This window comes from Carettochelys insculpta, chromosome 8 (assembly GCF_033958435.1).
Source record: "Carettochelys insculpta isolate YL-2023 chromosome 8, ASM3395843v1, whole genome shotgun sequence".
NCBI lineage: Eukaryota > Metazoa > Chordata > Testudines > Carettochelyidae > Carettochelys > Carettochelys insculpta.
Window position 1 is genome coordinate 16,953,876 of NC_134144.1, and position 13,792 is coordinate 16,967,667.

Sequence of the window (13,792 nt, forward strand, 5' to 3'; positions counted from 1 at the left end):
ATGTTTAGGCTCTAACTCAACAAAGTACCTAAGCGAGAAGCAGATTTACCATTTAACACACTAAGCAGTGACCCGGGCCACCAATAACAACCTTCCCCAAAATGTGGCAGTGCTGGAGGGCTCAAACAGGCAGGCAGCCTGCATGCTGTGACTGGAAGCACCAAGTTGACAAAATACATTTCCAGTTGTCCCTGGAAACAGATGAGTTTTGGCGTGCCTTTTAGTGCTCCTTGTTGGGCAGGTGGGGAGGCAGATTTGTGTTTCTCCATGTGTTGCCCACATCCAAAGTGCTGATTCTAGCGTTCCTATTAGCCAGGAACATCAGCCAATGGGAGCTGCAAGGGCTCCTGCCCCCTCCTACCTTCTGGAAGCCTTGGGAGGCAGGCCTTTCCTCCCCTACAGACAGCCTGCCAACCTTAAACAAATTCTCACCAGCAACTATAGACCACAACATAGTAACTCTAAACTTGGAACCAGTCCCTGCAACAAACCTTGCTGCCAACTCTGCTCACATACCTACACCAGCGATATCATCACAGTACTGAACATCAACCACCCCATTAGGTGCTCTTTCACCTGCACATCTACTAAAATAATATATGCCATCATATGCCAGCAATGCCCCACTGCAATTTACATTGGCCAAGCGGGACAGTCTCTATGTGTAAATGGGCATAAATGGACAGTCTCTGTGAATAAATGGACATAAATCAGACATCAGGAAGGGTAACATACAAAAACCTGTAGGAGAACACTTCAATCTCCCTGGACATTCAGTAACAGATTTAAAAGTAGCAATCCTCCAACAAAACAAAAAAATCAAAAATAGACTGTAAAGAGAAATTTCAGAGCTGCAATTCATTTGCAAATTTGACTCCATCAACCAAGTATTGAACAGAGATTGGGAGTGGTTGGTCCATTACAAAAGCAGTTTCTCCACTCTTGATGTTTGCACCTCCACATTAGCTACTGATAATGGGCTACTTCCCCTTGATTGAACTGACTTGGTTTCTCCTCTCAATATTCACAACTCCACATTAACTGCTGATAATGGGCCACATCCACCCTGTCTGAACGGACCTTGTCAGCTCTTGCCCTCCCCTTGACTGAGCCTCCCTCTTTAAATCCTCCTCTAAAACCCCCCACTCATGCTTCTGATGAAGCGAGTCTTTTCCCACAAAAGCTTTTGCTCCAAAATATTGGCCAATCTATAAGGTGCCATAGGACTTCTTGTTGTTTTTGAAGATACAGACTAACTTGGCTACCTCTCTGATACTTGCCATATGAAGGGAGATTAAAAAGCCTGGGGCTTTTTAGCTTAGAAAAAGAGGAGATTTAGGAGGGATATGACAGAGGTCTTTAAAATTATGACTGGCATGGGGAAAGTGAATAAGGAAAAGTTATTTACTTGTTCCTATAACATAAGTACTGGAGATCCTCATATGAACTTAACAGGTAGAGAGGGTCTAAAACTAACAAAATCAAGTATTTCTTCATGCAATGCATAGTCAACCTGTGGACTCCTTGACAGAGGATATTGTGAATATCAGGACTTTAACAGGGTTCAAAAAAGAACTAGATAAATTCATAGGTCCATCTATGGCTATCAGCCAGGATGGGTACGAATGGTGTTACTAAGCTCCTGATTATCAGAAAGCTAGAAATAGGAGATGGGAAGGGATTGCTTGATGATTCACTGGTCTGCAAATTAAGAGTTTCGGTTGTTTTGATAAAAATTGGTGACATTACATAATTTTGCTATGCTGATTTAAAAATGGCATACATTTTGCTCTATCACATAAGGATTTTTCACAAATCAAATAGAAAAAATGGACATTTTTCATGCTTTTTATTCCACCTTATGCATTAAAAACTTGATAAATAGTAAGTTATAGTTCTTTTAGAAGGTTGATTGTAAGTCCTTGTTTAAAGAACAAAGAACAAAGTATGAACTTCAATAACTGAGTAATTTTAAATGATATGATGTGACTGAATCAATGCTTTTTTAACAACTTTTTATGCATTTCACCATCAGTCTCTCTTTTCAGGGACCAGCAATAATTAGCCATCATGCTGACATCCCAGCATCCTTGATATCTCTTTTCCATCATCTTGATATCCTGATGAAATGTTTCCCCTTGCCCTTCACTGACACTTCCAAGTTTTTAAGGAAGGTAATCCAGACAGGAGCGCAGAAAATCAACTTTCAAGATCATGTTGCATTCAAGTCTTTCAAATTTGTTTACCATGTTGTCAGCAATAGTTTTATAATCAGGATCTTTGTTATTCTCTATGAAGTTTTGTATGAGATTTTTGAAGGCCACCCAAGCGTCCTTCTGTGTGTCCTTCATGGTTTCCTCAAAGTTAGTATCAAGAATCAGTTTCCTGATCTGAGGACCCACAAAGACACCCTTCATAACTTTTTTGGTAACTCAAAGTGGGGAACTTGTTGCAAATGTACTTGAAGCAGTCACCGTTCTTGTTTAATGCTTTCACTAATTTTTCATCAGACCTAGATTGATGTGGAGTGGAGGTAGCAGTACCTTGTTGGACTCAATCAGTTTTTCATGAATTATATCCTTGGAGCCAGGAGTCAGGCTCTCCCGTAATGGTCACTGTTTCCTCATCTAATGAAGATCTCTTGTTCTGCTATCCCATTTTTAAAAAAAGCATGCAATTTTTGTGTAACCAGCCAAGAAGCATACACAGTCCCTTCAGATCTCCACATATAGTCCATTCATGCTCTGGATAACACAGCTTTTCAAGGAGAAGCTCAAGATTTTCATAGGTTTCTCTTAAGTGAACAGAATGGGCAATATGCACAGAGGCACATTGATTGCCATTATAAAGTAGAACACCTTTGAGGGTTGTCTTTGAAGATTCAATAAGCAATCTCCAGTCATCTGGTTGGTAAGCTGTCCCCAAGCTTTCTATTAATCTGGCAATGTTATTGCAGTATACCAACAGACCAGCCGTAGAAAAATATGGAACAAACTCTTTCTCGCCGTTCCTGTACCAAGCAAAACTTGTCCGAGGGGAAAGCAAATTTTTCACTTGAAGTCTGGATCCCAAAACCTCAGCAGAATCTTTCGGCAGATCCAGGTCTCTGACCACGTCATTCAACTCACTTTGGGTGAAAAGTTGTGGCTCATTACTGGCATGTTCTGGTCCATACTCAGTATCGCCTCCAACATTATCAGCATCAGTGTCGAAAGACGACATGAAATTTTCAAGACAATTTGGTGGGTTAGGGATAGGCACATCAGGTCCATGTGGTGTTGGCCATACTGCAGAAGGAAGGTCTGGTAAGAAACACTATGTTTGTTTCAAATGTTATACCCTTCTATGTTACATAAACAGAAATAATGACTCTTGGGCTCACGCCAAACCATGGGAATTACAAATGCCACCACAGACTTCTTTTTTACTTTACTCCCTTGTCTCAAAGATTCCACACAGGATCAATGTACTTTGAGAGGCCCAAGATTTGTCTTGATCCCCAAGTTTTATACTAAAGTAGGCATGATATAAGTTTCTAATAAAATCTGTTATGTTCTGTCTTTGATTCTTTGGAACAACACTGCCACAAATGTTACAAAATATGTCTGGATCTTTCAGACACCCTCAAGATGCCATGTTAGGGGATTACCTGAAAAATGAATACAGTCGGAAATATCGGTCAAAACATAAAACAATGAAACCATTCTGTTTTGATACTCCTATAATATATAATGTAATAATGTGGCAACCCTATTCAACAAAATAGAGCTAGATGACATTCATTTTAATTAATTCAATCAATTTGAGGTATTTTTGCATGTAAGTTCTTGAAAATAAGTCACAGCTCCGATCTAGTTTTGTGAGAATAAGAGAATGTTGAAGTGGGGCACTTATTTCGAAGCTGCCCCCATCTACACTGTCAATCTGCAATTTGAAGTCTGCACTTGTAAATTTGTATGGCTGCCGTTATGCTAATGAGGCACTGAATATGCACATTAGTGCCTCATTAGCCTGCTTCAAATTGCCTCATTTCCATGCCACCTCCAAGGGGATGTGGCATGTGTAGAAGCAGCCTTGGATCACCAAACCCTTCTTGATAACTCATTTGTCTTTTAGCTGCAAAGATGTTTTAGTTTTTATACAGGCTTTTTGAAAAAATTAAAGCCAGAAACCTTTAATATATACTGCTGAATATAAACTTTGTTTAAAAGATAGTAGTATTGTACATTTTATGTGTAAGTATTATTTCATTGATAATTAATGTGATGCCATAAATTTATTTTTGCTGCAGTGTTGTAGACATGTTGATCCTAGGATATTAGAGAGACAGATGAAGTAATGCCTTTTATTGGACAAATTTCTGTTGGTGATGGAGGCAAGCTTTTGAGTTTTCACAGAACTCTTCATCAGGTTTGGGAATGGTACTAAGAATGAAACTGCTAAAAATAAGGGTGAAACAAATAAGGGCACAATTTGGGAGAGAGCTTGAAAGGTGAAGTTGGCAATTAACACCTCTATGGTCCTAAAACAAAGAAAGATTAGTAGGTTACTGATTGTTGTAATGAGCCATAAATCCAGTTTCTTTATTAAGTCCATGATTTTTGGTGTCTAGCAGAGTTATGAATTTTAAATTCCAGGCTCATCCTTTGAAGGTATGCAAGTTAAATTGTGCTAGACGTAAAAAATCATGGACTTAATAAAGACATTGGGTTTTTATGGTTCTTTATGGCTGTCTGTAACCAGCTACCCCTCCTTCATCCCATGACTGTAGCCATATTAACTGTCCACTTCATCTTGAATACGGACTTTTCATGTTTAATATGTAGGGTATGTTTTAGATATTTTAACAGATTAAAGAAATTAGGGAGTTTAATGGGAAGATGTTTATGCTGTTTAATTTTTGTATCCTCTAGGCCTATATACAGCAAGTGGAAATGCGGGACATGTTTGACTTGGAACAGAAATTGGTGGACTCTAAAAATTGCCTTGCTTTCCTGATAGAGTGTGCGAACTTTTCACCAGCTGATATTCGACTGAATAATAGTGTCTTTCAGTGGTATGCTCGAATGTCAGATATTTTTGAAGAGCACAGAAAGATAATTAAAGAAAAAACAGAGCAATTTCAAGAGGGTCTTAAGGTTAGTAATGAAAGTATATTTTAAAACTTTGTTTTATTTAAATAACACAGTTGACATAACCATCACCTTGACAAGTACAATGTTTTAAATTTTTTATTCCACTGCTCCTTTCAAAACAGAACAATGTTAATTACATGAAATAAACATAAGCAAGACACATCACATATCAGAATATGTACAATTAATTGATTTGTATTGATATCCTGTACACCTACTTTGTACAGAACCTCCATATAGGTTGATGGAAGTTATATGTAAGAAATTTTTAAACCCACAATCTTGGAAACAATTGTGCGTCTGCTTAATTTAAAGCATGTAAGTACTCCCTCTCCCCCTGATGTTAAAAGATATTTGTCATATATAATAAAAAGCTAGTGCAGGTCATGATTTAGTATCATGAGTTAGTATCATGATTTTAGTTAGCCAGACAACCACTTATCATAAGTCTGGCCAAGTTTCTCCTGGTTGCATAAAGTTTGTTTGCAGTCACCAGTCCTAGCTCTTAGTCTTCTTTGCTATTATTTAGCTGTAATTTACCCCTAAATGTCTTTTAAGAGTCCAGTAAGCAGTGGACGTGTAGGAAATATGCTAGACAATGTTGACCTCTGGTGGTCCAGCAAATTCTTTCATGTGACACTAGTCCAGTCCTGAGGGTGCCAGCTGAGAGAGGTTCAACCTGTAGTAGTCCATTTCATTTCAGTGTCTACTAAACCAATGTCTGGATGAGAAACTGTTTTGAATACTTGAATAATTTGCATGACTTGATGCAGATTCTGAGACTTGGTGGCCACTTGTTGGAATCTAAATGAAATTGGAAAGGTGCATTATGGGCATAGGGCTTGATGTCAAAAATGAAGATCAGAGCCTAGTATTGTACTTCCAACATATATATGTTTCATGTTTTTAAAAAATTAAGAAAATGATAAATAGGTAACACAAGATTCATTATATTGCATCAGGTAATTGCTCTATATAGTTTGATATACTGTTACAGGAATTAACCTGTAATGATATTTTATCATAATATATGCCAAATCTCAGATTTTTAAAGGTATTTAGGTATTCTCCACTCAGCAGAGCAAGGCCTGAGTCCAACTGTCAAATGTGACTGAGGCACTTGGGATCTGAGTATATTGACTGTCACTTGATTTTCTGTTAGTCTTAAGAGCCTAAGTACTTACATCACTTTTTAAAATGGGAATTAACCTTACAAGTAGCTAAGATATTGCAATGTTGTGTGAAGTACCAACTAAATATTTTTAGAAGTCTGATCCTGAATCAGTATTGTACTGTTATACATGGGTGGGTGATCCTTTTGAATTCATGTATATAACAATGTCCTTTTATTAGATACGTTGTGAACGATTTGTTGAGGAACTGGAAAGTTACTCTAAGCAAGTTGAAGAATTTTACACATTTGGAGACATTCAGGAAGTCAACAGATATCTAAAGAAAGCTCAGGCATTGAACGCAAAGTTGGATGTGGCTGTTGATAAGGTATGGATTTCAAATTTGTCCGATATTATATATGGACACATTTGTATAAAATTTAAAATATTCACATGAAAGAGTTACTGATTGTTACAATTATTGCTAAGAATGTATGTTGGCACATTAAGGGGTTGTCTACACTAGCCCCCTCCTTCGAAGGGGACTTGCTAATCAGCCCAATCGGGGAATACCAGTGAAGTGCCATGCTGCACATGGAGCACCTCATTAGCATAATGCCTGCTGCACAAACTTCAAAGTTGCTAACTTCAAAGTGGCGGCAAGCAGTGTAGCCGCTGGCACTTTGAAGTACCTGCACAACTTTGAAGTTCCCTTACTCCCAAAAGGTTGCCAGCTGAGGGAGGTTCAACCAAATCATTTTGGAGTAAGGGCACTTCAAAGTTGCAAGGGTACCTTGAAGTGCCTGCAGCTACACTGCTTGCTGCTGCTTTGAAGTAAGCAACTTCAAAGTTCATGCAGTGGGAATTATGCTAATGAGATGCTGCATATGCCGCACGTCACCTTATTGCTATTCCGCAATTGGTCTGACTAGCATGTCCCCTTCAAAGGAGGGAACTAGTGTAGAAGAGCTTTAAGAGTATCATGGTCTGCTCTCATTAAAGCCTCTGGTAGAACATCTCTTGACTTCATTGGAAACAGAATTGAGCCCTAGGTGCCTGATTTAAAGGCCACTGAAGTTAGTAGAAAGACTGACTATGAGCCTGAGCTTTGGATCAGGCCAGTAGTTAGAGAGAACCACTCCAATGTGCTGATGGAATACTTCTTTGTTGGCTCAGTTTCTGATCTGCGTCAAGTTCTAATTTGTGTCAAAGAAAAGTAATTATGTGACATCTTTATGGCTTCCGTGATCCTGTGCTTTAGAGGGGCTGAAATAGCCCTCAGCATAATCTAGAGCATCTTAAAAATTGATCTTTTAGTGCACTTTAAAGTTGCTCTGCAAGCTACTGATCAGATGGAGTGCTGTGTACAGGCTGAACCTCTCTAATCTGGGACTCTGTCATCCAGCAAACTCCATAATCTGTCATGATTTTAGTTAGCCAGACAACCACTTATCATGGGTGTGGGCAAGTTTCTTGTGGTCCCATAAAGTTTGCTTACAGCCACTAGTCCTGGCTCTTAGTGTTCTGTGCTGTTATTTAGCTCTAATTTACCTCTAAATGTATTCTAAGAGCCCCATAAGCAGTGGAAATGTTGGTAATGTGCTAGAAAATATTGACCTCCCACCATCCAGCAAATTCTCTCATCTGGCACTGGTCAGGTCACGAGGGTGCTTGATGAGAGAGGTTCAGCGTATACTTTAGTCTTGCGTCCTATGCCTCTTGTTCTCTGACTTAGCCTCTACAGATGGTGCCAGCTTTGTGACACCCAGTTATTTTTCAAGTACTGGAGAAATACAAAACTGTAGCTGACAGACTCATTTTAAAAGAGAGGAGGCTGTTAGCAGTGTGTTTCCTATGAAAAATTTGATTCTGAAACTTGTTCACTCTAGAGTCTTGCATCTGAACCTCAATTTGTTGACCTAGAGAGCTTGCTGCAGTGTTCATCTGTTTTTGTGAACTACTCAGGGTAATGGCTGAGAGAGGTGTAAGAGTTGTTGCTAATTTATAATGTGACTATGTTAATGTAGGTAAACATGTTCTTGTATTTTCCATTTTTCCAATAAATTTTGCTTCTGTGTCATTTTAAATTTACATTATATGCTGTTATATGTTTTCTATTGTACTTGATCCACCATACTCTGGGTGTACCTAATCCAGGAACACCCTGTGGTATGGAGGAGGAAGTGGCTCTGTGTGCTGTGGCTACTCCTTTCTCCCTTGCAGTGTTGCAGCGTCATGCTTCACCAAAAACTTTTCCCTGTGCTCCTTCAGAATACTCAACTGTCTCTTTATATATTGATATGCAACTTGAGCCATACTTGGATAAGTCTGAGACTGTCAGTGAAGCCTGGGAGTAGTGGGGACATGGAGCCATGCATGCCTTTGGGAGTGGGGTGCCACATAAATGCCCCCACACATCCCTCTCACACCCAGGCTGTGCAGTGCCCTCCCTGACCCAGAAAAATTTTAATCCCACATATTTTGTTTCCCAGGGTTGCTGGATTAAAGTGGTTCAAGTGTAATATACATGTATAAATGTTAAGGTGTAAATGAAAGAGCTAGTGAGTATGGACAAATTTGTCAATGTTTCATACTTCATTTTTGCCTCCTCAGATTGATCAGTTTAATGCAGAAGAAGAGGCCTTTGGATGGATAGCTTCTCAGTACCCTCAGCGTAAAAAAATCCAAGATACTCTTAACCCGTATCTTCAACTCTATGAAAAGACTGTAGAGTTCACTACCAAACACAGAAACTGGATGGAGGGATTATTCAGAAAGGTGAATCCAGATCAAGTAGAGATGGATGTAGGAAACTATTGGCGTGGACTATATAAACTAGAAAAAACGTTCCATGATTCACCAAATGCATTATCAATAACAACAAAGATTAAAGCAAAAGTGGAAGAATTCAAAGAACACCTTCCTTTAGTCCAGGTGATATGTAATCCTGGTTTGCAAGAACGGCACTGGAAGGCAATGTCAGAAATTGTTGGGTTTTCACTGAGTCCTTCAGAAAACTCAACTGTCTCTTTATATATTGATATGCACCTTGAGCCATACTTGGATAAATTTGAGGCTATCAGTGAAGCAGCCAGCAAAGAACATTCACTTGAGAAAGCCATGATGAAAATGATATCTGAATGGGATACAATGGAATTTATCCTTCTTTCTTATAGAGAAACAGGAACCTATATTTTATCAGCAGTGGATGATATTCAGATGTTATTAGATGACCACATTGTCAAAACACAAACCATGAGAGGATCTCCATTCATTAAGCCTTATGAAAAACAAATAAGGTAAAATGTTTTTACTAATAGGAAAGCATCAGTAATTTTAACAGTAAAAAATGAGATTTTTTTTTCTTTATCCAAGTGTATGATTGGAATAGAATCTGTGTGTTTTGGTATGCCTCCCTAATAGTGGTGGTAGCCTCATTTTCCAATGACTAAAAGCATTTGCTGGGATTGGCTTTTAGTTCCACAAAGCTGATTTTTATGTTTAATGAAAAAGGACAGTACTGTTTAACTATCTGACAGCTGGTGAATGTTTTTAGTATGCTCATTTAGGATATACATGCTGTGTTGCCAAATGCCCAAGGTGCATCCTACCATTCCATTTATTTCAACAGAGTAATAATAAATAATATCTGGATAATTGAGGAAGTAGTATCTTTACCTAAATTGTGATCTTTCTGAATGTTAAATATATCGGAGTCAATAAATTCTTACATAAAGAGAATGAAGAAAATTTAAAAAGATAAAACAAAACACACATAAAAATTATTTATAATCTCACCCCTGGGCCTTAGTTCCTGTCCAGTTTTCTCAGTAAATAATTTGCTCTGTTCTGAAAGCAAGCAGGCTTAGACACTTGGGAAAAAACATGAAAAAGCTTACATTTACAATGAAATATTTAAACAAAATATTTGAACCTAAATTGAATTGTCTAATATTTGAGCATCCTTATTTAATAATAACTTGAAAAATACTGTTTCAGAGTAGATCAATTCAACAGATATATATAATGTGAAATAGTCGTCTTATTATTCCTGTTTCACTACAATACTAGAGGATTTATTTGATGTTGCTCAGGTCCTTAACTGACCTTTTTTTTTTTTTTTTTTCTTCATTTTAATCATTGCTCTGGGTTGGTTGGGGCTGGGTGGTTCATTTCCATTGTCCTGTCATAAGCAAACTCTTACATTGCTTTAAATTATGATAAAAGGAAGCTACATACCAAAATTGGTAATCCTATTTGTTACAGTTTAGGCTCACAGACAAACTCTGTCAAATACACACTAGAAAATAGTGATGCTTTGTTAATAATGTCAAAAAGGTGATAATTTCCAGTGAAATACATTAAATAATAATTATTTATTGTGGCATATTTTACAAAGTACATACAGTATTGGTACTCAATATGATGCAACTATGTGGGAGATTGAGGAATGGCAAGACAAGAAGTGGTACCTCATGTAATTTGCAACTGGAAATGATATAGTATCAATGAATGCCTTGTTGAAGTGCAAACTGTCAACAATGCTGGTTTTGCAGACTTGGAACCATGTCGACTTCATCATGGTCTTGAATAGTTTGAATAGCTGGTGTTCTGGTGTGATGGGAAGTCAGTCTTTCAAGAAGCTGACTTAGGATTTAATCATAACCTAGTTGGGGCCAACATAAAAATAAAACTTCAAAGCAAGTAATATTAGCAAGTATCCGCAGAGTCTGCTACAATGTGAACAAACAGAAAATCCATGAAACACAAGTGAAATTTAGGAAGATTATTGAATCTGGTGACATCTGCACAGGAAGTGCAGACCAGGTAGAACATAACATCTTCAGCATTATAGACTATGAATAAACTCCCGGGGAAATGGATCCTGAAGAAGTAACCTTGGATTATGGAGACAATTATCAAGTTGTGTGGCCAATGAAGGAAGATAAGAACACAAAGGAAGATGGATGAAACTGCAAGAGAACAATATTCCTGTATAACACAAGAACTCTGTGCATTGATTAAAATGGACAAAGAAGAGTGACTTGAATGACAGTGATATAGAAGAAAAAAAGCAGTCAAGTAGCACTTTAAAGACTAACAAAGTAATGTATTAGGTGAACTTTTGTGGGACAGACCCACTTCTTCAGACCATAGCCATACCAGAACAGACCAAGCACTGTTCTGGTATGGCTATGGTCTGAAGAAGTGGGTCTGTCCCACAAAAGTTCACCTAATAAATTATTTTGTTAGTCTTTAAAGTGCTACTTGACTGCTTTTTGTTTTGATAGTATATAGACTAGCACGGCTCCCTCTCTGTTACTATTTGATATAAAAGAATTTTACAGATCTCTCTTGTGCGAAATGCCAGTAAGAAGGCCTGACAAATTGTGAAAACACCCTTGAAAGATGTCTTTGGCAGAAGAAATGTTTCATCCAACACAACTGGCACATATTGCTGAGAAATATAAAAATATCAATACAACTAATTCTAAGCTAAAAGTGTAAGTGGTAGAGGAAGTATATTTGAGGAAGTAGATTTAGCCTGATTGAAGAAGTTGAGGATGAGACTGAAACACTGTGAACATTGAAAAAAAAAAAAGTCACTGGAGTGGATAATATAGCAGAACTAACTAAAAGAAAGGCAGTCATCTAGTTGCATGCGACAGGGTGCCCACATCTCACACTGGGCATGAGAGAGTTAACCTGCACTAAGGGCTGAGAAAGCCACACCCGTTCTGCCCTACTGGCCATGCTACAAGTGCAGGGCTAGTATAAAAGGAAGCAACTTAGCTCAGTCTCGGCTGGACGCCAGAGATGAAGTGCTTCCAGCTTGCAGGAGCTCTAGAGATGGATCAGCTGCAGAAGCAGACAGCGGGAGCCTGAGACCCCGGAGATAGGAATGACCCTTCAGAACTAGTGGAACCCTGGGGAGAGATGGGAGCTGCAGAACCTGAGGACCCTGAAACCTGGTGGATCACTGTGATACTGGAGATGATATGAAGTGACCCAGGAAGGGTTTGTGACTAGTACTTCTCACACCAGTGAGCTCAGGGTGTGACGGGGGGATCCCCACTGAGCTACTGGTGGTGGACCACTCCACCACTCACAGGGCACTGGGTTGGGGCCTGGTGGAGCATGTGGGAGCAGTTGCCCCACCCCCTCTGTCTATCAACAGTTACCCTGATATTGGCATGGGGCTGTGCTGCCTTGCAGACCAGGGTGATTAGACTGTCTCTGGCCATTGGGCTGCATTACTCTACAGATCAGAGCAAATATCCTGATTCTTTACATTTACTATGATTTTATGACTCTTGCCAGTGGGCTGCACTGCCCTGCAGATCAGGATGATTAGGCTGATTCTTTGTATTGATTCTGGCCAGCATGCCATACAGCCCTGCATACCAGGGCAATTAGACTGACAGTGGGCAGTAAGCCAGAGAGCTGCATGCTGAAGGGTGGATATGTAGGTCTGACTGGGGCAACAAACCAGAGAACCGTACACCCCAGAGTGTACATTCTTTAGTTATCAAAGTTACAGTTACTTGCTTTGGTTGGCATACGGCTGTTGTGTGTGTCAGTCCAAGCACGGCAGCAAGCTGATCAGCCCCTCTGACACTGGAGCTGGCCTCTGCAGCATTTTAACAGGCACAGATAAAGTTTCTTCCCTATAGGGTCTCTCATTAGCTCCCCAAAGCAATTCCTGGCTGGGAGAAAACTCCACACCAGCCCTGGAATAGTCTGTTGAATCAGCTTTAACTCGCCAACCACAGGGAGACCACCATCTTCTTCCCACAGCCCAGCCAAAAGCCACATTTCCTTCCCAAAGCCTTATGGGAGTTGAAGTCTCTGAAGCCAGACTGCAGTACAAAGGGTCCTCCCAGTAACAGTTTGAGACTCCTTTGAACAGCGGGGCCTAGATGTAAAAAGGAAGTCCCAGCTGTTTGTGGAAATTGCTGCACAATCTCATTATTGACGCATTGTCCTACATAGAATTGCTTCCAAGGCAGAGAAATTTCTGACTGAAGAACACACCAGGTTTAGACCAAAAGAGATACATTGGAACAAATATTCACTCTTCACAGACTTGAGAAAGTTTTGGATAGTGATGGGAAGTTGGTCAATGTTTTTATGGATTTAGCTAAAGCATTTGGCAGCATATGGCACAAATATCTTTGAGGACCCCTGTGGCTGGTGGGAGCTGCTGAAAACGTACTAAGTGTGATATAAAAATATCTATTGAAGTGTAATGGCTTTGGTGTTTGTGGGGCACATGCAAAGCAATTGGTTTCACTTGAGGACAGTTGTTAGATGGAGCTGCTTGCTATCACCAGCCCTTTTCAGCTGTCATCTTGAACAAAATCTTACAAAGAACCGTTGATGAAAAACTACAGAACAGTATCCTAATCCATGGATGAAAAATTAGTTATCTGTGATTCACTGATAATATTGACCTAATTGGATTGTTGCAAGAAGACGTGAAAAAAGTAACAGTGGGGGTAAACAGCAAAATTATTTCTAATGGGTAACAGAGAGTTCTAATGG

At 39.2% G+C, this 13,792-nt stretch overlaps 1 protein-coding gene across 1 annotated transcript in view; it reads left to right on the forward strand.

The window, feature by feature from the left end:
* Positions 1-13,792, forward strand: part of DNAH7 (dynein axonemal heavy chain 7) — a 267,061-nt gene that overhangs the window by 63,882 nt on the left and 189,387 nt on the right. Inside the window, exons 15-17 of the mRNA XM_075001322.1 lie at positions 4,914-5,138; positions 6,489-6,635; positions 8,861-9,546. Of these exons, the coding sequence (XP_074857423.1) occupies positions 4,914-5,138; positions 6,489-6,635; positions 8,861-9,546 (1,058 nt within the window). The remainder of the gene's footprint in view (positions 1-4,913; positions 5,139-6,488; positions 6,636-8,860; positions 9,547-13,792) is intronic.